A 27,926-nucleotide genomic window follows, 5' to 3' on the forward strand; every position below is an offset into this window, starting at 1 on the left:
ATCTGCAGCAAGTTTTGCATGATAATATGCACCTGTAAACTCACCTATGTTGCCATTCTCCCCACACAACCTCTTTTCCAGCTCCTGGTGGTTCAGCAAATATTAACAACCTAATCGAGCAGCCACCAAAATCAGTAGCAAAGCACCTGCTGACTTGTATGAGAAACAATATCAGCTTTGCTTTGGTTTTGTGTATGTTAATTATTTTTTTGACATGAAGTTAGTAATGGAGGACAATGCTCGGAAGAGATTAGGCCACCTAATGGATGAACTTCCTGGATGGGCCAGTGCTGGTCTTGCTGAGCTGTGGTGTTTGCTCTCGGGACGGGTCAGTAGGCCAGTCCTGTCAGCAGCTCTGCTGTGACTTTGTTATGAAATCAGGAAGCTCCATGAGAACATGAAAGTGTGAAGATGCAACAACTTTTGGAGGAGAGTCAGAAGAAGTCTCAAGGCTGGGTCATGGAGCACTCTGCATGATGGTTCCAGAAGCTTCCAGAAGAAGGGAGTGTGCTGAAGGGCCATGCTCTAAACCTTCCGCTGTGCCGCCTCTGCCGGAGCCTCCCAGCACACTTGTGCTCTGTTGCCTGTGGACTGGACAATCCTGGCTCAGTTGTGTGGCCCAGCTCCACTGGGGGAGGATCCATCTCCTCTGCAGCCCAGCGGCCTCTCTACAGAGCCAGCATCCAAAAAGAGGCACCATTCTGGTGTATCCTCTGCTCTGTCCCTTTTCTCTTGCGAGGGACATGCTATCCCTGCCATCCTGTTATTGCCTTCCAGCTCTGGTACATGGGCGCCTCCGGGAAGGCAGCAAGAGACGCCTGCAGGAACCGAAACTGAAGTAGCAGGGGGGCCATGGCAGCTCCAGGCAGTCCTGGACCTGATCAGCCTCTGCAGTGGCCTCTAGTGTCGGTGTCTGGCATCCCTCACCTCGAGCACTTGAGCATCCCGGAGGACACAGGACTGTCTGTCCTTTCCGTCCTCTTTCCTAAATGTCTTTAAGCAGTGTTATTTATTGCACAGTGTTAGCACTGGAAATATCTAAACAAAATATTATTTGAACAGTGCTAGAGCTCCACCTAGCCAAGTGGCTCAAAATGGGTTGGTTCATTATGTAGATGTCTGCTTAAACAGAGAGAGGGGAAAAAAAAAAGCTTTAAAAAGCCCCCAAATTATGATGGACTACATAAGCAAAATCTGATTGTTAACTCTCACTTTAGCACTGTACACATATGTGTATACACAAAAGATTAGCTTGAGTTACCTTTTGTTTCCACATCCACCTGGAGACACATGACTAGCTCCAGCCCAGAGTCCCTGAAAGAATGCATTAGAGGAGGCAGTAGATTCTCATACGTCTTTTCTACAGACACAGAGAACTTCATATTTTCTGCCTTCCAGGAATATACATCTCAGATCAAAAATCAGATTACTAAAGCTTTCTGTTGCATGAAGGAATACATTGAAAGGCAGGAGAGAAGCACACTGATGTTCATTGGCAACAGCAACAAACAACTTGACAGAAAACTGAAGAGACTATGGAGACCAGCTCTGTGCTGAAGCGCAGACATTACGCCCAAACAGAGAAAGGACTGGTCAGGAATGAAATGAAGTGGCTGAATGCAGGCAGAAACTCTTGAGCTAAACCTCTTGAAAGGCTGAAGAGGTACAGAGTGTTTTCAGTTGTCCATTGCACTATTCTGACTGGAGACAATGATACTAATCCACCAATGCCACTGCCACCAGTGAAAGCTTTCTGGAGAGAGGAGAAAACTTCTTTTCTTTCTTTTTTTTTAATAAACAAAATCTGTCAAGGGTTCTCAAAAGAGGCAGTAAAAACACTTCTAATTCTGCAGAGTTCATTTCGATGTGGAAGACTAGGATTAATGACGTTAATTAGCTCATGGGAATTTGGAGTAGGGCTCACCTGGTATGGAAGTGCTAGGAGGCAGAAGTGGGTTTGCCAAGCAAGGCTCAGAGGCTGGTGTTGGAATTCATCTTGTGCAACTTTACATATTTACATCTAATCTAGACTTGCATTATAAGTGATTAAGAGAAACAGGTACTTTTGGAATATGAGTCATTTGTCCTACTTGAGACTTCTACCATCAGATGAAAGCTTTCAAAATGCCTGCTTCTTTGTACAGACTAAAGGAAGACTGAGAGGACAGGCTCTGATGAAGATCACCATGGATTTTGAGTGCAGGAATTGAGGATTTTAGAGAGATCACTGCTGCTTTTCTACTCTGGCCTTACAGTATCACCTGATATGCTTGATGAAGTAACTGCAATTGTTTACATCTCCTGCCTTGATTCTTGTTCCATGTGTTTACTAGGGTAGCTTACCTGAGGGAGAGAGGTACAAAGGCTGGCCTTTAACAAGGGATAAAATCACACTTGATGAGGAAAGATTAATGTTGGCACAAGTGCTGTAGTTAAGTCCCAAGGTTAAGAAACAATTGTAAATGCTACAATGGGAGAAATACCCTTGGCCGTTCGCACCAGGTGAGTTTTTGGAAATCTATTGTTTTACGTGAGGGAGTTGATGCAGTTGATCAAGGGTTCTGCATATGGCCCCTCCACTTCACTCTATACCTTCCTTGTAAGGCTGCAGTATATAGCAATACACTGTTTTGTCTTGCTATGCACTGAAGATTTGTAGGAGAGTCAGGACAGTTTTCCCCTTCCCATCCTTCCCATCACTACTTGCCTTTCCCAAGTACAGGGATATCTCAGTGCTTAGTAATCACAGCTCAGAACAGGAAAATAATGTTTCCTAGATATCCCTCTAATTATGAACCATCACTCGAGAGATCCTGCAACAGCCAAGTGATGTGTTCTCAGAGCTTCTCTACTTGGTACCGCTACTGGGAAGTAATTATCAAAGACAGTGATGGATGGGCTGTGAGAGCTGTTCATGAAATGAGTGGTAAAAGAGATAAATTGGAAAGACTAGTGCGTTTCTAGTGTGTGGAAGGTTCCCCAAAGCAGCTGTCAGCATGACATAGGGGTCAAGAGACATCATTGAACGAGAAGCCCCTGAAGGCGGGAGTTTCCCTTAGGTGCCGCAGAGCGGCGCGATGTCTCCCCGCGTCGCCTCAGGGCCGCGCGCGCTCCCGCCGCCTTTGGGCGCGCGCACGCAGGCGCGCGGGCTCCGCGCTCACTAGGCTGTCCCTCTGGCGCCGCCGTAGCTCGCCCGCGCCGGGGCGAAGGAGGCGGCGGCGCGCGGGGGGTCGCGGCGCGCGGGGTTCTCAGGCCGCAGCGGCGCCGCTTCCCGCACAGCCCCATGTGAGCGCCCCGCGCCGGGGCCAGCGAGCGCGGCCATGAAGAAGGACGTGAGGATCCTGCTCGTTGGGGAACGTGAGTGCGGGGGCGCTCGCGCCGGCCCACGGCGGGGCAGGGGTGTCAGAAGGCGCTGCAGGACGGCCCGGCCCGGTCCCCGCGCCCCGGAGCGCCCGCCGCCTTGGGGCGCCTCCTCCGGCCCGGCCTGGCCTGGCCCGGCCCTGCGCGGAGGGGAAGGGAGGGGAGCGGGCGGCCCTGGCCCCGCCGCCTGGCCGCTCTGCGTGGTCCTTCCCTCCGTGGAGGAAGGATCTGCGGAATCCATGGAGCCGTAGAGGTGGATCCGGGAGGCAAATTCCTGTTCCCAGCTTGGTCACGGGCTGACAGCCCTTTCCTCCCCACCTTTTCCTTTTCTTTTTTCTTCTTCTTATTTTTTTTTCCTCCCTCAGCCAAGATTTAGTCATTCTTTTATGCCGAGGTAGGAAATCCCAAACACTCCAGGCACTGGGCAGTTGTAGTTAGCCTGCGGCCTGGGAGCATTAACTTGATGTATGACCTTGGGTAACTACGTGCTTGTGCACATGCCAAAGTTGTAACGAGCTTTTGTTGTCGTTTAATGTGTCCGTAAAAATATGCCCTGAAGTTCTTACTTAGGTATCCAAATCAGAAACAGGTTTTCAAAGGTACAGGTTTTAGAGGAGCTTCTGTTTTCCTAGTTTGTAAAGGGCTCTTAGGCACCTGGCAGGAAAAGGGTGTAAAGTAATTGCAACTGTTATTAGTAAAAATAGCTGATCATGCTAAGAAGATGACCCTACTCACAAAGCATCCTTGCGAGTTGAATACATAAGGTATTTCTAACACAGTTCATGAAACTGTTACCGTGGGGGTTGCTTGTGTCTATACCCTCTAAAGAGATTCTCTCTGTCTTCCTAAAAGAGTTACTGCCTTTAAAGGCAGTTACTATGTTACTATGTAGGGAAGGAGAGTTGAACTTGTAAAACTTCTGTTTGACTCGTTTCACAAGACCACAAGTTTCAGCTTATTTAGAAATGATTTGTGCATTTGAACATGCACCTGAATTCCTTTTTGAAACGTATGCCTAATCTACTTTACTGTCTTTGGCAATGAGTTCAGGGATGCTTGTATCAGAATTATATTTATTGGACAGACTGATTGCTTACAGTCAATACTGCTTAAAATTGGAGTCTGTGCTTGTTACTTAATAGATCTTTTGTTTAATTGAAAGTCAGTTTGTTTTCTGTATAGTTAGAATGTTGAAATTGTTTGTATGTGTGTATATATGTGCATATGCATACATATTTATGCCAATTAAGTAGTAAATGGGAGGAAGAGATCACATAAAGTCGTTTGAATTAAGAAATGTCAAAATGCCAGACTTAGTATTTTCTAGCTGCAGAATAAGTGTTAAAGGAAGGAAAGGTCTGAAATGAAAAACTACCACAAAAAGTAGCCGCCTTTTAGATACAATTTAGTGTCCCATATGAACACTGAGAATTTAGGTAGTGTATTGTAGGGGAAAGAAGAGCATTTCAAAATCACTGTGTAGAAGACTGGTGTGTTCTGAACTGGTTTAGGTCAGTAGTTTACCTAAAGGTATTGACAGATTTGTGTTCATTTGGCAGCTGAGCGTGTAATGTGTCCTACTGGGTAAATTTCATCTGCTATGTAGACTTTATGTATGGCAGCCCACAGTATAGGTACATATCAGGGATTGTGAGCATCATTATACTATATTTCTACTGGAGCTGTAATGAAGAGAAAGGGGAAATTTTTTTTTTTGGTGTCAATATAACTGCTAGAGTTTGATAGCAGTCTGTCAGCTTCAGACTCTGAAATAATATGGGAAATCCTTTTGATGTAAGCCTGTCTCAAAACTTTGCTTTCTTCATCCCCAGTGGTTTTCATGTTCGATTTATGGTTATTTTAATTCCAGTATCCAGGGTGCAAGCACCAATTTCTAATAAAACGCTAATTTTCGGAAAATGTCTAGCATGCTCTTTTTGTCTGTCATGATCCAAAATGCTTCTGTATATGAGGGAAAAGAGAAGCCCAGTTAATCATCAGAAAATGCTGTGCTGTCTTTTCATCCCACCCAGTTGATACTGTTTAGACTGTTATTTCCAAGACTATAAACAGAATTGGAAAGGCAAATGACTGACCTAGATTCAAGCAAAATAAACCTCGTGTCTACCCTTCAACCCATGGTCTTTCGTAGCAACAACACTAGAACACTTGCTCTGAACTAAGTATTGAGGAAAAAAATCATAACAAATTGTCTTCAGTAGTGTATTTTCCTAGAACGCCTCAAAAATAATCTACTAGAAAGCCTTCACAGGTCAGCAGTTTGGGTTTGATTTGTATGTGTGTGAAGTTTAAGCATCAGTTCCTGATCCTGTAGTCTCTAGAAGTCCTGTCCATCCAAGATCCTTGTGTCTTGGCTGGTGCAGGTTGCCTTTAGTCATGCCAGCAAGTTGCTCTAGTTTCCTGCTTGTTGCTTAAATTTAAACTCACGGACAGTTCTTTGTATTTTGACCTTCCTGCTCCATGAACAATTGTATTGCCTATCTATGTCCGGAAGGGTCTTAAGGAATGTAACATAAAGCCCAGAATTATGACTTAGTACTAATCATGACTAGAAGATCACATCAGTTTAGCCCTCAGCCTGAGTGTTGTTTGAATTCAGCAGAACTTAGTATTGTGCAGTATATATGAGTTGATTTATAGACCTTCAAAACTAAAGACTGTTACTTAGCACTCTTTACTGCAAATTGCAGTCACTTCTGTTGACTGAAGCTGTGTTTCCAAAAGGTGTTGGCCTTAGCTAAATATATGCACACATCAAGTGGAAGATGATTAAATGATAGTTGCGGGACTGGGGAGTGGAGACTTGTCCGTACTTTCCCACTTATGCAGTTATGTGTGTATTTTGGATTATTTGTTGGGATAATGGAGGAGGAGATGCAACATCTGGGTCAGTAAAACGCACATGGTAGAGATGATGTTATCTGACCAGGATGAAATAGTTTTCGCTTGAATTGCGCTGAATTCAAGCAGAAGATACAGCCCCAGATAAGATTTGAATCCATTTTGATATTTTTATTTTAAAGAAATGGGTCACAAACAATTAAAGCAGTAATAGTCTTTCAAGGCTTTCCAAAGAACAGGAAACAGGCAGATGAGGACTTCCGGGATAGAAGTACCCTGAACAAACTTACTAACTTAATTCAAAGATGCTCAAAGCCAGGAAATGCAGTGAGGTAGCCAGAGTTCCTAACTTTGAAGGTATACTGAGCTATTTGCTTGAACAGAGCTGCGTATTGTTCTGCTTTTTGGATTAAAAAGAAAGAAATAAAAAGTGCCTTTAGAAGTTTTCCACTTTCTTTTTGGGAAAAGCTCATTTGTACCACAGGAGACTGCTCTTGTTGCATTTCTGAAGTGGTCCGGTTACTTTGTGGAGACTTTGTTCAGTGATGATAGATCCATGTCTTTCAGCTCTTAATCATTGATAGTTTGGGTATGAGGCCTAATAATGGTATCAAGAATAATATAAGAACAGTTAATTATTAAGTTCCTGCCTGTATGCTTTCTTTGTAACTGTTAAGGTCTGCTAGTGCATTTCTAGTTTGTTTTGGTTGGCTTTGTTGCATAAGTATTCTGCATTAAGGTAAATTCTGCTGGTTATTTTCCCTAAGACTGAACAAGATTCGACTCACTCTTTTTACAAAAGGTTGAAGGATTAAATGGGATCTAAAGTTTTACAATAAATCAGTTGGAAAATATTTAAAAAATATTTTCCACTTTAAGGTGGGATGCAACTGTTAAGTGTAACAAAACCAAATCACTTAATCTATTTTTTCTATCTTTTACAGCTAGAGTTGGAAAGACATCACTAATTATGTCACTTGTCAGTGAAGAATTTCCAGAAGAGGTAGAACATCCTTATTTGTTTTTAAAATATTATTTCTGTCCTGTGTTTTTTTCTTATTTTTCTTCTTCCCCAAAAGATAACTTCATAGGCTCCACCTTAAAATAACTTTGTCTATTTAAAAAAAAAAAAGGAAATTAAAACAATGAGGATTTCGCCTTTCACATTTTTCACAAAATGTAGAAGAGCTACTTCTATATTTTATTCCTTTATAAAAAGCAGCACAGTTCTCTTCATGCCATGATGTGTCTGCAACTGCTGCAAATAGTTAAGATTTTTACATATAAACATGAATGTTTATTTCTTCTGATCACAAGCCTTAAAATAGCCATCATGTGCTGCTCTTTGAAATTACAGTGCCTTATGTTTAATGCAAAGCAGTAGGTTACCACAGCTCCTGATGCACCTAGTGCACTAACAAGCCTCTCTCAGCCTGGTGACTTATTTGTTATGTAGGGTTATAAGGTGTTTTCATAAGACTTTTATTTATATAGCATTTTCTTTTAAGATAATTTACAATTGAGTTTTTTTTTCCTGTAGTTTTCTGTGTTTTAATGGTTCTGGCAGGTGTGTATTGGATTGAATTTTATTGAAGCATTCATTGAATCCCTTAAAAATGCTGCTTTCTTGCATAATATTCAGGAAATCACTTATGCAGCAAGTATTCTATTAAATAACAAGAAAGTTGCAGTGACTTTCAAGCACAGCAAAAAGCAGCATTTAAGCTATTAATAAACTCTTCTGTTCTAAACCATCTAAAACTAATCATCAGATAAGTTGCAGCGATTATCTTTTAAAGTTTTTCTTGCTGTTTGTTTACAACCCAAGGTTCCACCTCGTGCTGAAGAAATCACCATTCCAGCTGATGTTACCCCTGAAAGAGTGCCAACCCACATAGTGGATTATTCAGGTAGAAGGACTGCAGAGTACGATTAAGGTTTGACTGAAGTGGTGTGGATTTGCTGATCTAACTCAATAGCCTCTTTAGTGGTAATATTGGTATGGGACCAAAGCTGCGTGTAGGAAAACACTAGTTGGAAGCTGAAACTCCTGGGATAAAATCAAGCATCAAGCGGCGGTGGCTGATCCCATTAATTCACAGCCAAACAGGAACTGCTGCTGCTTCTATGGAAGGCAGCGGGGGTGATATTTCAGTGAAGAGAGTGTTCTTTCTGACGTGCATGTTTAGAGATTCAGACACAGGTGCATTGAATGTGGAGCTTTTTCTCCTTTCAGGGAAGAATTTACCAAGATGCAGGAATTAACTTATTCTATAGCTTTATGATGTGAAAGCATGAGATGTCTCCCCTTAGAAATCCATTTTTAAACTTTTTATTTTCATTCTTTAAAATATTGCAACCTCCGTGATCTTAATGAGCATCAAGTTCATGTGCTTGTGTAAATATGTTCACAACTAGGTAAAAATCCAAGTTATCAGTTAAGTTTTAACACTCTTTACAGGTCAGTGTATTCAGTCTCTGTAAAATCTCTGGTGAAAACTGTCTTCCTCCATTTAAAATGGAAGCAAAGAATTAGGCCATGTTAACAGATGCCTGCTTCTCTCCCTTCACTGTTGAGAATATCTCTAGTGTGTTCCTTATTTGGAGCAAAATAAACAATATATATTTTTTTCATTGGATTTGAGACTTAATTTTATATGAGGTCAAAATTTCCTTTCTGTTGGATGAAATATTCCATAGATTTGAGTAATGAAGAAATTAATTACTCTGCAGTAAAATTACTATGTGCCATCTTTTGTGGTGAAGTTTACATTATAGAACAGATGGTGTTACTTATTATTCCAGGAAGGGGCTTTTGATAAATGTTGGGGATCCAAATTATGACTCATTCCGTAGAGAACCTGTCTAGAAACGTAATTATTCATCTTTAAAATACCTAGTTAAAAAACCGTTCAGTAGGTTATCTTTCAAGTTACCAGATCAGATGAACTGTTGTTACGGTAGAAGTACTTTTCTTATTGCACTTTAACAAGAGTTTTCACAAGACCATCTTAGGAGCATTGTGAAATATCACAGCTTTGTTTCTTAAAGTTCGCATTTTTGTTCACAATACTGAGCGGCTTATTCTATTGAATGCAGAAGCAGAGCAAAGCGATGAGCAGCTTTACCATGAGATACAACAGGTGAGTGTATTTCCTTTAAATTTCCTTTCCTTTAAATTTCTCTGCTTTAAATGGGTTTCAGTTTCAATTGTTGGAAAAATCTTTCTTGCCCTTTTTTCATTGACATTTATTTTTTTTTGCTCCTCCTTTGTTAAAACCTTCCTCTGTTTAAAAAGTGACTTGGTGAATTTGGTGTAAGCTTTTGCTTTCTAAGTGAAAGAATAGAACCCAAATATGTTTAATTAGTAGACCAAGGAATTGATGCTTCTTTTGGAAAGAAATAATGCCACCTTGAAAAGATCTATTTCACTTCTCTCATACTAATCTGTTGCATTTACACAGGTCAGAACAGTCTTAGTACTTGTATAATTCTTTCTATTTCTTATTCCCAGTTCTTTCTGAGCCCCTCCGCACATTTTTTGTGCAGACTGTAATGATGTTCTGTTTAGTTTGGCAGTTGAGTAAAGGGTGCAAATTGCAATTCTTCAGTTTAGCTATCTTGATAGTGTAGGGCTCTCTGCAGGCAGAAGATGGAAATACTAAACTGCAGGAGACCTTAGCACTTCTTAACATTTAAATTCTTTGTTTTAAGCTATTTTAAAGCTATATATTCCTTAACTCTGGGATGTAGTTTTTGAATAATAGTGAAGCATTCTTGATCTCTTACAGTATTACGTGTGTTTATTGTCTCTTGCTTTAGAGACTCTTAATTATTGGAACTTAATGTCTTTTTTTCTTTTCATTTTAGGCAAATGTAATTTGCATAGTCTATGCTGTTAACAACAAAAATTCTATTGATAAGGTATGGTAACAAATTTTATCCAGTTATTGCTCGAGATGGAAGTTGTGCGTTGTTGATTGTTAACAATTCAAATTGACTTTGGGTGTTTGAAATCTGTAAAATGGCATTTAGGATCAGATGGTAAATAAAATAAATCTGTGCATTCTTTTTTTTTCTCGTCCACTCAACATCTGGGCTTTCAGTCATGTGAGAAAGATACTTCTTTTCTCCTTTATGGGTAAATAACGTGCTCCTTTGTCATCGTTGCAAAGAAGCAGGGGTAGTTGTGTGTATTAATCCTTGTGTACAGTTCAGTCATACTATATTTGAAGGCATATTTTTTGTTTTTTCTTCCCGTTTCCCCCTTCCCCTTTAGGTAACAAGCCGATGGATTCCTCTCATCAATGAAAGGACAGACAAAGATAGCAGGTGCATAATAAAAATGTGAGAAGTGTGGATTAGGCTGCACATCAATGACTTAAAGGACAGTGTTGAGGATATTAGCTGTTTAAGAAAATCAAATTCTAAATTTAACGTTTATACAAGAAGTCCAAGGAGCAAGAGACCTAAAGTATGTAGGTCTATTAAATGCCCCAACAGTGACGTACATTTTGAATTTCTTGCACAGTTTTTACCACATGTGGTATTTGTGATAGCATAATCAGTTTTGGCTACATGGCCTGTATAGGATTTCTTTTGTTTGTAGTTTTGTTTAATAATAATAATATCGTTAGTTACTCTTATGTTTGGCAATGTGTCTTTTTTTTTTTTTTTTTTTTTTTTTTTTTTTTTTTTTTTTTTTTTTTCTTTTTTTTTTTGAGGATCTCTTGAAATTACAATTCAGTCTTTTTGGTTATTAGCAATTTTGAGTAAATTATTCTAGTATTTGGTTTTGTCTACTGGTTGTTAGTGATATCACGCTAATCAGATCACATGAAAATAATATAGTTTCTGGTGGGAAAGTAGAGCACTAAATTAAAATCTATTGATTCCTCTGTCTGTAAAGCTCATAAAAAGTTTTTTTTCTTTTCAGGCTGCCGCTTATATTAGTTGGAAACAAATCTGATCTAGTGGAATATAGCAGTATGGAAACTATCCTTCCCATTATGAATCAATATACAGAGATAGAAACATGTGTAGAGGTATGCAAGACTTGGAATGAATAACAAAAATACATTCTTATCAAGCATATATAATGACTCTTTAATAATTGTAGCAGTTTTTGTTCAGAGTAGATAAATAACATCTCAACGAGAGAAATTGCTATCATGGTGAGTTTGTTATTTTTTTTCTTTAGAGAAGATTTCAATATTGTATAATGAAATATTAAAAGCTATTTTCATATTTAGAGTACCTCAGTTCTTTGCCATGTAAGGTATTTTAAATGTATTTATGAAATCATGCAAACATGGCAAATATTAAAAACAGAATGGATATAGCTAAATATGTTTTTAGAGTGTGTTACAGCTCTTTGATTTCTCTGTTACTGACATGATAGCAAATTAGTGAGACTTCCCTATTAATTACTGAACAGATATCAGTGCTAACCTTTTGCTAATAGCACTGCATCCACAAGGGGGGGCTAGATATTAAAGTTTGCTCACTTAGATATCTGATTAAACCATCAAATAATCAAGAGACTGGCAAATCAACATAAAGATTTCTTTTTCAGTGTTCAGCAAAAAACTTGAAGAATATATCTGAGCTATTTTATTATGCACAGAAAGCTGTTCTGCATCCTACAGGTCCTCTTTATTGCCCAGAGGAGAAAGAGGTATTTAAATACAGATTTTAAAAACAAGTAATATGAGCAGGGGAAAGTTGATTGAAGTTAACTTTCTGTTCTTCCCTTTTGAATTGATTTTGCATTTCTTAGTGTGTTCTGTCTTACACACACGCATTATATTAAAAAAAAAAAAAGAATATTAACGGGTTTCTTTTGCGTTAATCAGATCTGCCCTTCCTCTTCATCAAAACAATAAAGATAGAGTTTTTTAATGTAAACTTCAGAATAAAACATTTTCTGAGCATGGTGTGAGACTTTGGCAGAAGAGAGGTTGTTTTTAATTACCTGAGGAAATTAGCTGAGTGTATTATGAAGGAGTATGATTTTTTTTTTTCAAAATTAATTATATGGGTAATTGTTAATAAAATCTGTAAACTGATCCAACAATGTGTTTTTGGACGTGTGATTTGCTTCAATTTCAAATATTTTGTCAATGTAGAAAACCAGAGCATAATCCTGTTTTGATTTCTTCCATCAGAATCATCTTTGAGTTAGTAATGTTGTGATAGAATTGTTGTGCTGAAATCTTTTTCATTTTTCCAAACCACTCTCTATGCAATCTCTATGACTCCTATGAAGAGAAGAGTCCATCATCAGTATAGGTGTTGGGAGAGAATTACCTCTGTCTGTTTTCTTTCCTTTGGAAGGTATCCCAGCAATTCCTGTATCCTAGAAATAGTTCATGTGATGACTATTTTGATCAGTGCTTTTACCTGGCAGTTGAATGCACTCTGTGAAGGTTTTCAGTATTTGATGTTTGAATTTTCTCCTTCTGAAGCCATAGTTGAAACAGTAAATGTAGATAGTAACTTCTTTAGAAAAAAATCTAGAGAACTATACAACTTGTAGTTCTAGAGTCTCTTATTTTTTGCAAGGTACTGGAACTGCCATGCTTTTTTTTTCCCCTTAAAACTTTTTTTTTTTTTTTNGGGGGGTAGGGGGAGAAGCTTTCCATAGCAATATTACTGAACTTAGACAACTGATTTTGGGGGAATGACTGCCACCCGCAGCCTGTGGAGAGATTCAAACTATTCCAATTATTGAATACAATGGCATTTTATGTGGGGGGAAAAACTGCTTTTGATTGCTGGACATAAATTTGCTAGTTTAAGAACGTTTCCTTTTTTTTTTCCCTGCCCTTTTTTCTGTGTGTATGTGTGTGAATGTCCCTCTTCCAAAAATCTAAGATAAAAGCTAGTATTAGCTTTAATTCAGTTGAGCTGCATAATGTCATTTAGTATAGTATTTTAATCTACAAATCCAGAAAGATACTGAACTTTCTTTTATTCCTTAGATGAAACCTGCCTGTATTAAAGCACTCACTCGTATTTTTAGAATTTCTGATCAGGATAATGATGGCACTCTCAATGATGCAGAGCTCAACTTCTTTCAGGTAATTCTATTTGCATTCTCTCTTCACTATTCTGAATGGTTGAGTTATATGAATGCTACCAAAACAATTGTTTATTTTAGAAGGAATGGTAATAGAGCAAAATAAATGAGAAGGGAATGGGGCCTAATATTAAATCTCTGCTGCAGTATTAAAGATCTTTTTGCACAATGGAAATGGTGTTAATGATTTTTAACAACTGCACAAATTTTAGTTCAGAACAAAGTAAAAATGTATTTAAATCTATGAACTCAAAGATGGAATAATGTAAAAATATTTTTAAAATCTCCACATCTCCACTGGGTTGCCCTTTACTAGCTTATCAGATCCTTTAAAGCTGTATTTTATATAGGATGTGCTGTTGATAAGGCTAGTGTCCAGTGATCCTAACAGACTCTTCTGATTTTTGTTAGAGAATTTGTTTTAATACGCCACTGGCACCTCAGGCTTTGGAGGATGTCAAGAATGTAGTCAGGAAAAATCTAAGTGATGGAGTTGCTGATAATGGATTAACATTGAAAGGTAAGCATTGTTTAACTTTTTAAAATACACTTTTTTTAAGTTGTTAATCCTTCTCACATAAAGTAAATTTCAAAATATGAACTCTAATTTGCTTCTTAAATTACAAAAGCTGGATATGGTGGCAGTATTGGGTCAAAACATTAAACTGAGAGATAAGGAGGATGAATAAATGTTTTGAACTTCCTATTGTGGCTGAAGCATGGAATCCAGGTGTCTAAAATAAGTAAACAGTCAAAGGGATCGTTTCCTAGGAAATCTGTAGCTTGTTTCTCAGTGCAGTGGTTGCAGTAATTGTCAGCCAGGTGTGGTGTCTGCCAGCATTTTAACAACCATATTGTAGAGATTTGCTCAGAACATATGGCAAAACTGAAAGGAGAGAATGTGCTTTCTTCCTAACTGCTTTACTTCTGGGGCTTTTGTATGAGTAGTGCTAGTGACAAATTATGAAGAGTGGGAATGTTGAAGCGTAGCCTTATTAAACAGTGAAATCTCAGTGTTTGTTAAGCTGTAAAAGAGTGCTAACTGATCATCTAGTTATTTTAGTACAGGAAAATCAAGGGCATTCTTCCATGAGAATCTTCTCCAGGCTTCTTGCTAAGTGGCTTACTATTTTTGAATTGTTGAAAATATGTTTGTCTTTATTTTCAAACAGCCAAATTCTTCTAAAATGCTGGTTCTGAAAAAAAAAAAAAAAGGCAGAAAACCAAGTGGGTTGTTTTAAGAAAGCAGTTATTTGAAGGCTCTTTTACAAATAGCACATTATCTAAACTCTCAGTTCATGTGGTTAATTCCGTTATTCCACCTAAGAAGTTTAAAAATTGAATGTTTATTTTCAACTCCTTATTCTGATATTGAGTCTGTATGTATAGCAGATGAAGTGCTTCAGTGCCCTCAGATTTTTGTCATTTCATTTCAGGCTTTCTTTTTCTACACACACTTTTCATTCAGCGAGGAAGACATGAAACAACTTGGACTGTTTTACGTCGCTTTGGATATGATGACGACTTGGAACTCACACCAGAGTACTTGTTTCCTCCGTATGTATTGTTTTAGCTTCCTTTAACCTAATGGAAATTAATTTATGTTGCCTTCGGGGAGCAGGAAAGTTTATGTGTGTTTATTCAAGACTTGCTGTTACAACAAGTAAAGTTCCTTACTTTCTGCCCTACTAGGCAAAATCTTCATTTCTTCAGAATTATGAAGAAATGAGTCTTGTCCGTTTGTCCCCTGTCATGTCCTTTATCTCTCTTTGTAAGTAAGAAGCAGCAAAATAAACAATGCAAGAGTCGAACTGAAAGTGAGCAGTTGTGGCTTGTATGTGGCTCTTGGAATCCTTAGAAAATTCCCAAATTTCATATATTAAGATGCAATTTTCCTTTATTTTATCTTGCTTTCTATTGTTTTTCGAAAGTATACCTGTCTACTTTTTAAAAAATGTTATTGCTGATTAGAATGCAATATAAAGACGCTCACTGATACTCAAAAAGTATTTGCTTTGTTCTCCTTTAGTGAAATTAATAAAATTCAATACTAAGGTGAAAGGCCAAATGCTCTATTATTATATTTTGTGAACTCACTTGAGACTTCCTGTCTTGTTTTTTGTTTTCAATAAATAGGCTAAGAATTCCTCCAGACTGCACAACAGAATTAAATCATCATGCATACTTGTTTCTCCAAAGCATTTTTGATAAACATGATTTGGTAAGCTTTTAATTTGAATTTAGAATGCATTAAGGAGTTAGTTTGTGTTATTTATCTGATATCAAATGCTTGTTTTCAGGATAGAGATTGTGCTTTATCTCCCGATGAGCTGAAAGACTTATTCAAAGTCTTCCCTTACATGCCATGGGGACCTGATGTTAACAACACTGTTTGTACAAATGAAAGGGGCTGGATTACATACCAAGGCTTTCTCTCTCAGTGGACGTAAGTGTGGTCCATTAAATTTTGGGCTGCTGCTGCTTTATGGAGGTGATTTGGAAGGTTCCTTGAAGCCTTTTGGAATATATTCTGTTCGTTGGTTCATGTTTCTTTCTTCTAACCTTTAGAAACATAAATAACGATGTTCAAGTGTGATGTTATTATTTTGTTTTTTCTTTCTCTTTTGAAGTCAGAGAGAGTGAGGTGAACATCTTTCTCTGTGTAGAAAGTGGTGTGGATGATAGGTCTCACTGCCTCAATAGTATTTATCTGAGTATTAAGACCTGATAAAGTGGCCATTATTTATCTTTAGAGTGCTTGTATCTTTGAGTACTGGGAATGCTCCTATTACGTCAGTCCAGAGAGATGGGGATGGTGGGGGGGGAGGGAAATGTTAGGACATTCTGCAGAATTAATACGGGTGACACCTTATGATTTAGAAAATCTGTTTTTATTCCCTTCACTAGGCTAACCACATACTTAGATGTACAGCGCTGCCTGGAGTACCTGGGTTATTTAGGGTACTCGATACTTGCGGAACAAGAATCTCAAGCATCAGCAATTACAGGTAACTGCTAAAAATTGCTATAAGTTTTTAAACTTAGAAATCTGCCCAAGAATAAGTTGTTTAAATAAAATGTCTTATCTTTTTTGAACTTCTATTTTCTTTTCCTTTGCTATTTTCTGTTCAAGCTAAGCTTGATTTAGTATTTTTGAGGATTATTATTTTTTGTGTGTGTGTGTGTGTGTTAATGTAAATGGACAGTTCAGGTATAGCTGTCAATGACTTCATTGGATAAAAAAAAAACAATTACAAAGAGATTGGCTTCACTAAACAAAACCTAAGAAAAGCTGTATGTAACTTGTCTGCATTACAGTAGGCACTTTTACATGGTGTGCAATTATCAGGCATTCCTATATATGTAAGAGTTAGTCAGCATCGATGTTCTGCTTAAAATCTTGCAGAGATACCCAGACATATTTGAGTCTTCTGTTGGTTTGTTTTAAATTAGTTGCAGAATAGAACTGAGGATGTTGGCGGGGAGGGGATTATGTTTAGGTTTTTTTACTTTTTTTAATTAGTAAAATTAAATACTAATGAGATGAATCCAACTCTGTTAAACAATAGAACAGATCCAGATTACTTGTTTTTTTATATACATACATGTGCATCTTGTGAAAAAATATTTGTGTTTTTTCAAAAGTAACTAGAGATAAAAAAATAGATCTCCAGAAAAAACAGACACAAAGAAATGTTTTCCGATGCAATGTTGTTGGAATGAAAGGCTGTGGGAAAAGTGGAGTTCTTCAGGCTCTTCTTGGAAGAAATCTTATAGTAAGAGACTTTCATTTACATTTGCACGTGCTTGCTTTGAGTTAACTTCAGACAGCGAAACCCTATCAGACTATAGAGCTTTGCTGGTTATTGCTAAACTTATAGAGTCCTGCCATGGATTATAGTTTTGTAGATCAGCAAATATGCAAATGGATATTGCATTGCATAATTATTTGTTCATCGTGGAATATAACTGTGCATGTACTTGCCAAAATGAGCTGGGATCACATTGCTGTTGTGCTTGTCCATTTATACATAGAGTAGAACAGTTTCTCAAATCTAATTTAGAGAGGGAAAAGTTGCTATTGTCTAATGTGAAATTCTGTATTTCCAGAGACAGAGGCAAATACGTGCAGAACACAAATCTTACTACGCCATTAATACAGTCTATGTATATGGACAGGAGAAATACTTGCTGGTAAGTCTGCTTTATTGTTGTTTCCATAAGACTGATAAGTTTTAAAATTCAGTGCAATTCTGTGGAGCCTTCTGCAAACAAATAAAGAATTTCTGTTTCCCTTCAATGTGGAGTTCTCCCCCTTTCAGGCTTTTTTTGTTTTTCTTCTCAGGCAAAAATATTTTCTGTTTTTGCCCATTGCTAAAACCTTGAGCAGAATGTTCAGGCTCTATTTGGTATTTTTTTTTAAGTTCTCATTTAAATTGTACAAAAGCCCTCTATTACGTTGTACTTTTTAGCATCCCATTATAACACTAGCTGACAAATAATCAAGAAGTTATCTGTGGAAGAAACTGTTAGGTGGGATAATTAGGATGGATAAAGTTCATCCATCTTCAGTGGGTTAAATATTTTCTTTAAGGTTTGTTTGACTCTACTTTTCCTTTGCTATAGTTATATATCTTTTTCTTTTCTAAGATCTAGTCTTCTACTCTGATTTTTCTCTGAATACCAGTTTCTATGGGAATGTAAGATTTTATGTGTTAGAAGCAGATGTAACTTTTTATGCTGAGGTTGTGATTGCCTGCAGATGTGCTGTTAACAGCTCACATATGTTAGCTGCGTGGTAAATTCCCGGTATTTTTTGTTTTTATTGTTGATTCTGGCTATTGTCAATCTATTGGTTCTAAGGATACATAAAAGTGAACTATTAAATTTTGAGGAAAAAGGAGAGTTATAAAATTCCTGATAACTGCATTATGACAGATCTCTTCTCCCATTTCCACCAACTTTTTTTTTTTTTTTTTTTTTTTTTTTCTCCCAGTTGCACGATGTCAGTGATTCTGATTTTTTAACTGATGCTGAAACCGTATGCGACGCAGTCTGCCTGGTATATGATGTCAGTAACCCCAAGTCTTTTGAATACTGTGCCAGGATTTTTAAGGTTTGTATTTATATAAATCTGGTCATTGACAAAATTCATTGTCAGTTCCTGATCTTTTACATGGTTCTGCATGAGTGCTGGTGGTATATGGAGAATGCATTAGAACTCATGGAAGTGAGAGTGTTCTTTTTTGTTTTTTTTTTTCCATACAAAGCTATGGTATGCCTTTTCATTTAAAATATTCTGCTTCTAAAGGTGCCAGACAGCACTGTGAATGTATTTTACTGTTACTGCAACCAGTTAAATTCGGGCTGCCTCAGGCTGAATGCATTATCTGCTGTTTCTTTCTCTGTTTTTCTCTAAATTTGCAGCAACACTTCATGGATAGCAGAATACCTTGCTTAGTGGTAGCTGCAAAGTCTGACTTGCATGAAGTTAGACAGGAATATAGCATTTCACCAGCTGTATTCTGCAAAAAACACAAAATGCCTCCGCCTCAAGCCTTTACTTGCAATACTGTTGATGCTCCAAATAAGGATATCTTTGTTAAACTGACGACTATGGCAATGTATCCGTAAGTACTTGAACCATTATACTTTGCATACTGCATGGGTCACTCAGTGCCACCGCATATCATTGTAAGCCACAGGGTGGAACTGCCTCATAATGGTTTAACAACAGAGAGAGGTAAGAACAGCTTAAATAGGATCTTAAATAATTTTAAAATTGAAAAAATCAGTTTAAAGCCAATATATAAGATAGTGTCAATTTATTCTTATTAAGCTGTTTTTTAAAATGCCTACTGTGTTTCATCCAATTCATATGCTTTTTGTATATGTTTATCCAATGAATATGTGGAGTTGTGTTCTGTGCATGCTGTGGATGCATAGCTCACTTTCTCAGTGCTCCTATCTCAGTAATTCTGAGATAGTTGTGAATAAGTAGAGGTATTAACAAGGATTATGGTACAACCTTACAGTACAATTTTAAATCATTAATCAAGAGCAAACAGGAATTCTATTCCCCCAATGCACAGCTTAAAGTTTTTTCTTATTTGGGGTGTTTATTTTTGTATGCTTCAAATCATGAACCTTAGATCAGATATGTTTCATGTAAGGTCTGTTACAAGCATTTGTTCATACTTCAAGCTTGATATACTTAAGCTCACGTTATTTTTTCAACACATGCCTCACTCTGTTGCTAAGCTCAGTTTGCATCTCTGTTTGGTGGGTGGAGCTTATAATATTGTGATGTAGTAGATAAAAATTATATCATAAAGTCTAGTATGACAGCTGACATTTGCTTTAAATTAAGTAGAACTAATGTCACTTTCACCTAAAATCAAGCAATTTTTGGTTTGTATCTGAAAAAAATTCTTGAATGACATTTGTAAAGCTTATGTTTTCGTTCTCCTGTACTTATTTTGTAGCACTGGAATTTTAGGACACTACTAGAAGTGTAGCACTGGCTATAAATGCTTGTTGTGTCAATATCCCTGCTTCTCCCCCAGTTTTCAAGCATGTGTGTTTGTAAGGGTGGGAAAAGTAGGGGTAAACAGTCACTTTGTACCGTGTGCATTCCAAATGGTAGAAGATGTGGCTTACTTTCCTTTGAAAAACGGGTGTTATCTATTGCTGTGCAGACATGCTCCGAAGCCCTTAGATGCTTTTCTTACAAACTTGAATGTAATTCAGCAAATATTTCCAGTGATGTTTGTGGTTTCCTATTACGATCCGCTAATGGATGATAAAGCCAAAATGCCCAATACCTAGGACATGTAAGCCTAAAATTCTGCACAGCTGTAGCTTTACCCTTGCTTTCCCAGTGTTATTTTTTTTTCCTCTCCTTACTCATTCAAATGTACCTTTTATTCCTAAATCTCTCTTGGTTGTGGCACAGTCCTAATGTGCACCTGATTTTTATGAGCAAGATTTCAACTCCTGTCCTTCTGTGTGTTTTCGCAGCCATGCCCGGTTACGCTGTATGTGCGCCTGCAACAGGTGTACATTTTGCATCTGTCAGAACTTCCTCAACTCAGACTTGCTGCAATCTGTAAAGAACAAACTCTTCACTGCAGTTCTTAACAGGTCCTTAACTTTATTTACTAGGTACCAGGTGTGCTTTTATCATAAAGGTTTATCTGAAAAAGCAGTTGGTAACCTTATTCACTGCAGATTTTTCACTCCATATCCACTAAGCAGGCAGGTGCTTGTTTTAATAATTGTCATGAGATTTTTTTTTTTCAAGCACTGATCTGTGCAGCTTAGAAGTAGTTTTGATCTTTGAAGCTTAGTTTAAAGATAATTTTGAAACACTACCAATTTGGTGGTCAATTCAGCCATTTAGTGATTGCAAAAATAAAAAAGAGAAATTAGGCCTGTGTTGTTAAGGAAGCTGATAACAGGCAGCAACTAGCATCTATAAATCCAGAAAATGCCTCATTTGGGACCACATAGATTCTAGTATTCATTAGATATAGTGTCTCTTAGATATCAGTTCTACAAATATATTTTCATTTAATGTAGACAAAGGCAAGTCTTGACTATAGCAGCGTTACAAGATACTACAGAGTTACAGTTGCTGGCTTTGTTTTGGGGAGTTGACAGAATTTCCGTGTGTGTAAATATATGCACTTTATTATGGCTGGTTTACATAGTGAGTGGATATGTTGTGAAAAAATCTGGAGCTTTTAACATCCAGTTCCTCTCTGAATAAAACACAACATGCTAGAAGTGGTAAATGTTTAACCGTGTGCCTTTGCAGCTATTGTAAGAGGAGCAATTGGTAAACTCATGCTGTAGATTCTGAGAACTGGTTTTCAGCGTTGAAATCGGTGCTGCACCTTGTCTTGTGTGTACTGCAGGCTGCGTTTATGAAACACCTTGGTTTTGACACACCTGGGTGACTGGCCGCTCGGCATTCATCATCTTCCCCCAGCAAATGGGAGTTCAAACCGAACAACTTTGGTAGTGCAGTGGTTCCTTCTTTTATAGCCTCCTTGGAATCTCAGGCTAGGATGAAAGTGTTTCTTGGAAGGCTGTGGTTAGGAGATCATGGCATGCTGCTGCCCTGTGTTAGTGCTTGCAGATGCAGCTGCATCAAACAGGGGGTGCCTCCTTTAAATATAAGTTACGCATGCGTCAGAGGCCTAGTGATGCACATACCTGCAGTGTCAAGTATACTGATGAAATACTACTTTTGGAAATCAAAATATAAATATTAATCAAAGAGTAAAAAGAGGAATAAATTGGAAATGGCTGACTCAATAAAGTATAATAAATATGTGAGAATTCTTACTATGCATCTTCTATAATAGTCTTCCCTCAGACAAAAGTCCCTTGAAGCAAAAATCTCCTTGCATGTTATCATTCACTCAGCAGACACTGCTAGAAAATCCCAGTTCCCTGCTAGCGAGGCTGAAACCACTTCTGTAATTAATCCTCATTTCTCCTTTCGGTTTGCTAATGGATTGCTACATTAGCTGCTGTGGCTTGTTTCTCTTTTGTATGGGCATTTGAGACCCAGTACTTCATTCCCCTGAGTTGTTGAAATCTTTGAAAATCTTGGTGCTCTCATTCTGCACCTTGTCTCTTGGTAGTGGGGAATAAACAGCTGAACCCACTATGCTCTAAAATATCTCTTAATTCGGAACAAAGAATTCCTCAAGCTCTTGTGCTGATCCTATTCAGAAGCAGTTACTTGCTAGGATCTCTACAGTCATCTAGAGTTGTTTTGTTGCAGGTTTCCAGCATGTTACCTTCATCTAACCAACTCGCTTTCTAGTGAGCTCTTTAAATATATTTTTAATCTAATGGAAAATCTGTGATTAGGGAAGGATTTTAATCAAGGAGACTTTTCCGATGTAGTTAGTGTTGTGGATTTTTTTTTAACTTAGCACTTACATAATCGAAGAAGTTAGGCAGAAGTTAGTCATTTAAGAGGCCAGCTGAGACATGTTCCTACTGCCCTGAATTTCTCTTGTGTAGACAAACTTCGGGGGCTCTCTTGTAGGTTATCAGAAAGGCACTTTCAACAAGTGTGGAAGGTCAGTTTTATTAATATTTATGGTACAGGAACAGGAATTGTTGGTTTGAACTACCCAGGATCACAGTTTGATTGTCAGAGGAAGACACCGCATTCAAAGCACTGTAGATGCATGTATGAGATTTGTTACTCGGTTGTAGCACTTTTTATATTATTTAATTTGTTCTTTCCTTCAGGTGTTCGTTTGTGGTTGTCTGGCTGGCACTTAATCTCTTTTTACTACATTATTTTACTTCTTTTTAAAAGCAAAATTTCTGCATATATAAGTTATTCTAACCCTTTCCTTAACCATCTGCTTGGTTTTATTTTATTTATTTATTTAATTCCATGGCATACATTTTAACTGTGTGTTTTTGCTTTCTCAGTTTTAAATAATTCACTTGTTGCCTTTTGCTTGTTAGTAGTGGCGTTTTTCTATGGCAGCTGAATTTGTTTCAAAATGATTCTTATGCATGAGAATTCTGTTGTGCAGGGAGAGAGACATCTCTCAGACAATATTTTTCTTCGCTCTGAATGTTTGAAATAGTGTGAAATAGAAATGAGATTTTACTTGTGTATAAAACAAGATTGTTTCAGGAAATATAAGTTTTTTATGAAAACCTTTCTCCTGTGAAACTAAAGTTAAGAGAATAGTTTTATTTTCCTTTATTAATGGGAAGACCTCTAACAATATAATCCAGATTTTTTTCACTGTGTGCAGTGCACATGACTTCTTTTTTTTTTTTTTGAAACTAGGAGCATAACATATCTGATTGAGGGAATATTTCCTTATGTTATCCTCAAAATAAGGCAGTATAACTATTTTATTTACCTATTTTCATCCTTCTATGAGCTGTTTAACTCGTACTCCATACTGAGTAGAAGTTTGCAAAGCTACATTCTTTGACTGCTTTCCAAATGGCATATATTGATCTGGCATTTTTCATTCCTTTTAGCTTTTGTGTATAATAGGATGTGTTTAGAGCTTCTTACATTTTAGATGACTAATGCATGGCAGGGAGAACTAACTGCTGGAATTGCTTTGCATCCCGGGGAAAAAAATGTGCCTGAAGGGAAGCTGCAGCAGCTTGCACATGTTACATGATGTTTTTGGAATTCAACGTGTATTTTATCGTGCAAACCTACTACCTCAAAGCAGGCTGCTGCTGTTTGCTGCCTGCATTAACTTGGCTTGTAATTCTGGCTTGAGTAGCCACTGGGCTAGGCTGGCCTCACTGCTGTGCTTTTCAAATGCTTTCAGAGCTGAAGTGGGGATGTTTGGGAATTCAAGGTCAAAGTCTCCCAAACTTAGCGTTCTTTTGCTGCTGACACAGGGAAAAGCACCAATTTTGGCCCAGAATTCAGCAGTTTTCCGTGTGTAACTCTGACAGGCATGCTCAGTTAACTTCTTGCTTAGTGCATGGTGCAAACTTCTTGTGAGTTGTTAAAGCCTCTTAAAATACGGTCCAGTTAGGAAAAGTCATCCAACAGGTGGCAAATTATTCTTTATTCAACCTTGGTATCAATTGCACTTTCTTTTTCCCAAAAGGTGTATTAAAATCTGAATTTCTTCAAAATCTTCTTAAAATCTGAATCTTCATAAATAGGATTTATGACAGCATAAGGAACACCTAAGGAAATTTCAATTTTTTTCAAAGGCATAAAATGATTTATGTATGTCCAAGGTGTTCTGAATTTCAGTAATTTTTTTAATTTAAATTTTTCTGTTGATTTTTCTGAGGGCCCTAATCGTTACTCATGAAAGTTAGTAGCTTCCCTTGCGGTACTGAGACAAGTCTGTGTCCTGTTCTAATTCTTTCATTTAAATGAAAGAATCTGTAACCGTTGGGCTTAGATAAGAGATAAGAGCTAATTTACTCTCTGTTTAGACATGAAAAGAGTTTTTTATCATAACTAAGAACATAGTCATTGTTTTCTGAAAGAACATAGTATGAGTTTATCCTGCTTAGTAATTTTCTTGCATACCATTAAGTATGGACCTGTGTGAAGTGTTACAACAAGGCAAATTATAGATAGGAATCGGAAAATATAGATAGGAGTGATAGTGCTCTATGAGACAATGCAGAAGCATTCACTTGCAATTTTAATAGGGGGTTGTCCTTTTAAGGACATGCTTTTTGAATTATGCAAGTAGTTGGATTTGAATTAACAAAATTAAACTTGAGCTGTTAGTTATACAATTATGCACCCAACAGAACTTGTCATATAAGTAATTTTAAAACATTATATGTAATATAATAATGTAATATATTAATTTTATATATACACATATACAGATAAGTTTTGTAATGTACTGGTCTTAAAGGTTTTATAAACGTATACTTAAAAACAATTAAAAAAAAAAGCTTTCTCTAAAGCTTCTTAGTAGTGTTACAGTACAGTTTTGAGTTGTCAACAGTAATGAATTCTTGTCTATTTTAGGGTGGCCATGTTGGAGCCAGGGTGTTTTGCCTGGGTGTTCCAGCTTGTGTGGGGTGCAGGAATATTGTGGTATCCTATAGATACATGGAAACTACTGAGGCTTTGGGGCTAGCAGGAAGAGATTCATTTTCTTAAGCAGCGTTCTTGAAAGCAGTGGAGTTCTCTTACCATATTTTTGACTCAGCTTATGAAAAGCACAAACTGCAGTTGCCTCTGTTTTCCCCAAGCACTAAGTTTTTAACAACTGCACAATAGGGACTAGATGGTTGAGAAAAAAAAGAGCTATTTATAAATTGTGTGGGCTTTGTCATTTTGGCATATTTTGAGACACTTGCTGTTGTTGAGCCATGCTATGAACTGCAAACTGTGCATGTGTGTAAAAAGGTTAAGACCCTACATAGATGAGTTGGGTGCCATGCTGCTAGCAGACGAGGAGAGCAGTATTATGCAGCAGGTGCACGCCGTCAACTCTGTAGAAGATTCCATCTTCATGGAGTCATCTCTTGGTCCACGTTTACTTGAAGACAGGTAACAGCACCCTAACTAAGGTGACCCTGGTATTGCCTTCTCCCTTGCTTCCCCTCAACAAACCTCCTGACATCTCATATGCAGAGTTTGTCCAGATAGCTGTGGAAGAACTAATGCTTGCAGGAACTCAAGAATTTGAGCCGTTCCATTATGGAGCACAATAAGCTTGAATAAGAGTAGGAATTTCTAGTGAGCAGCTGTGGCTGGCTGTTTGTGCACCAAAGAACCCATGCCTGTTCTTCAGCATGTGATATGACAGTACAGTGGTTCATCTACATAACTCATACTACTCCTGCACATGTCTTAAACTGGTTTTGTGCCTCTTTATAACAAGTAACAATTCCTGCTCTACAAAACAGCTTGTATAGGATGGCTTTGCAATTCACACTACATAAACTCTTATGCACAGTGTGTGCTCGGGGTCTCTGTTTATTGTATGTAATAATCCTACAGCTTTCACTGAGTAACTCATGATAATTGATACAGGCTAAAATGCTTAGGATAGTAAACTTCTGTTGCAGCTTCTGTCTTTGTATATCTATATTAAAAAAAACCTTCTTGCTATTATTAGAGAACTACTTTTGTTTGAATGTTGGTGTTCATGGTAACTTGTTTTAAACAGTAACTGCTGCTTTATGGTAAGCTGTCATACTTGAGACTATTTTGAGGATGGCTAGCAGTGTTTAACTGAGCATGCTCACAAACTTTTTGCAATATTTGGGTTGCTGGCTGTCTCTATTTTCATGCCAATTGAGGCTTTTTGTGTCAACTAGTCACTCCATATTGTTGTTACATCTTGTCCTTTTTCTGTTGATGCCAGTGTCACGGCCAGTTTCACTAGCACTTATCTTTTGGCTTGGTATTGGATGAGTGTTTCTATTGCTGTTTGTGTGACTGTTTGGGAAGGGCTTTACAAACTGCCACTCTTTGATTCTAGCTTTTGGAAAAAATATTCCTTGCTACTTGTCAGTAAACTTTTTTTTTCTAAGAAATGTAAATAGATACTCAAAAAGACTGGGATATTTGCACAGAAAAACAGATCTAAGTGAATAGAAGATTAAAAATAATAAATTATATTTTGCAGTGTTGTACTTGTTCTCACTGTGGATGCTTAATTATTTACTTGCTGGTATTCTTCATACAGCAGAATGACCTCTCCACAGTCATAGTTGACTAATGATCTGCTCCAGCATTCCTCCTTCAGCTCTGTGAGGTCTCCACTTTCAGTGAGATCCACTAACATGATCAAAGCTGCAGATCAAGTTCTAAGTTTTTAATAAAATTGCCTGTATGGTTATTTTCAAGGCCTAAGTGTATGCTTCATGCTTGTGACAAGTGTAATGATGAATTTCCAAAAGCAGAACTGCTTAGCACAAGTTGTCTGATATTCCTGTCCAGACAATAACCTGTTTTTCTTTTGTGTGTTTGTGTTAAATTGCAGGCATGTGACACAAGCAGACCTCAAGAGCTCTACATTTTGGCTTCGAGCAAGTTTTGGTGCTACTGTGTTTGCATTTTTGGGTTTTGCTATGTACAAAGCATTGCTAAAGCAACGATGATCTGAGAAGAAGCACATCTGGCCCTACCAAATAAAAATAAACTTTTATGTACATTCAGAATGCTTTAAATTCTGCTAGGAGTATTTATATATGCAGAGTTACTTTATTAATATTTGTAATTCATGCATAAGATTATTTTAAATTATAGTTCTAATTACAGTATTGCATAAACGTGTGTGGGGAGAAAAAAATGCATCTTAACAGCCAGATAAAGTGGTTTAACTTATGAGGCCAAAAGGGAATTTGCTGTAAATAACCTGTACATACTAAGGCAGTAAGACATGGCTTCCCCAAAAGTTACTCAAAATACTGTTCTTAGGTGTTTCACCATAGTGACAGGATAGTGTACAATTGAAATTCATTTTTCAGTAGAATAGGTTCAACTCAAGGATCACTCTTCCTCAAGGATTGCTTATTTATTACAAATTCATCTGATGGGACTTAATCTTTTGGGACTACAAGCTGTATCAGGCAAAAATTTTGATTTTTTCTTTCTTATCTATTTTTTTTAACTGAAAAAAGCAACTTACCCACTGAACTATGTATTTCAAGATAAAAGTCACTGTGACTGACTTGGCCTATAATTTTGTATGCTATATGACCAGTGACATGTTTAGCAGTCTAAGATTTCTTTTAAAAGGAAAAAAGGTGAACTTCAAAAACTGCCAGACCAACTTCATATACTGTCTGTAATTCTATTTTTTTCATTTTCCACTATGTTGCATTTTATAACCCTGATGAATCAGATGAGATTTATATATTGTAAATGTTTATAATTCGGAAAGCGTTTAATTTCTCACATCTGTAAATCATACTTGTTAAGCTGTGTATGAGCTAGACCTAAGTACACAGTGCCTATTCTACTGTAGTAAATTAGTTGCATGGTTCACAGTGCATTCTGTAACTGGCTAGATTACCTGTAGACACAGCTTTTTTAATGATGAAGTAAATCTAACATTATTCCTCATGACAAACCTATTTTTCCATTGCTGGCCTTTTCAAGTATTTCAATAAA

General features: G+C 37.4%; 2 protein-coding genes across 4 annotated transcripts; both read left to right on the forward strand.

The window, feature by feature from the left end:
- Positions 1 to 226: 226 nt before the first annotated feature.
- On the forward strand, positions 227 to 3,289 carry LOC112953749 (E3 ubiquitin-protein ligase RNF135-like). The gene is given in 5 exon segments (XM_026046854.1): positions 227 to 328; positions 1,399 to 1,492; positions 1,495 to 1,510; positions 2,652 to 3,059; positions 3,280 to 3,289. Coding segments are annotated over 5 exon segments (630 nt in total).
- Positions 3,223 to 27,892, forward strand: RHOT1 (ras homolog family member T1). Of its 3 annotated transcripts, XM_026046748.1 has the most exons (21): positions 3,223 to 3,357; positions 7,167 to 7,225; positions 8,051 to 8,132; positions 9,322 to 9,365; positions 10,093 to 10,146; positions 10,502 to 10,554; positions 11,159 to 11,267; positions 11,798 to 11,899; positions 13,206 to 13,304; positions 13,715 to 13,823; positions 14,740 to 14,860; positions 15,440 to 15,524; positions 15,604 to 15,749; positions 16,211 to 16,311; positions 16,949 to 17,079; positions 17,414 to 17,497; positions 18,300 to 18,419; positions 18,731 to 18,933; positions 20,324 to 20,446; positions 25,209 to 25,352; positions 26,794 to 27,892. In XM_026046748.1, exons 1-21 carry the CDS (start codon positions 3,321 to 3,323, stop codon positions 26,909 to 26,911), a joined length of 2,124 nt encoding a protein of 707 aa, XP_025902533.1. In that variant the 5' UTR covers positions 3,223 to 3,320; the 3' UTR covers positions 26,912 to 27,892. The 3 variants fall into 3 exon arrangements, with proteins under 3 accessions (XP_025902533.1, XP_025902534.1, XP_025902535.1); XM_026046749.1 differs by lacking the exon at positions 25,209 to 25,352; XM_026046750.1 differs by lacking the exons at positions 20,324 to 20,446; positions 25,209 to 25,352.
- The last annotated feature ends 34 nt before the right edge of the window (positions 27,893 to 27,926 follow it).

The sequence above is a fragment of the Nothoprocta perdicaria genome, unplaced genomic scaffold, assembly GCF_003342845.1.
Source record: "Nothoprocta perdicaria isolate Ctin4 unplaced genomic scaffold, notPer1 scaffold_46, whole genome shotgun sequence".
Classification (NCBI taxonomy): Eukaryota; Metazoa; Chordata; class Aves; order Tinamiformes; family Tinamidae; genus Nothoprocta; species Nothoprocta perdicaria.

Excerpts from the sequence above, each read along its gene's own strand:
- RHOT1 (XM_026046748.1), top strand. The coding sequence starts at position 3,321 with ATGAAGAAGGACGTGAGGATCCTGCTCGTTGGGGAAC. Across the intron at positions 17,498-18,299 it reads GACAGGAGAAATACTTGCTG|TTGCACGATGTCAGTGATTC; the intron begins GTAAGTCTGCTT and ends TTTTTCTCCCAG. Across the intron at positions 20,447-25,208 it reads TTCACTGCAGTTCTTAACAG|GTTAAGACCCTACATAGATG; the intron begins GTCCTTAACTTT and ends GTGTGTAAAAAG.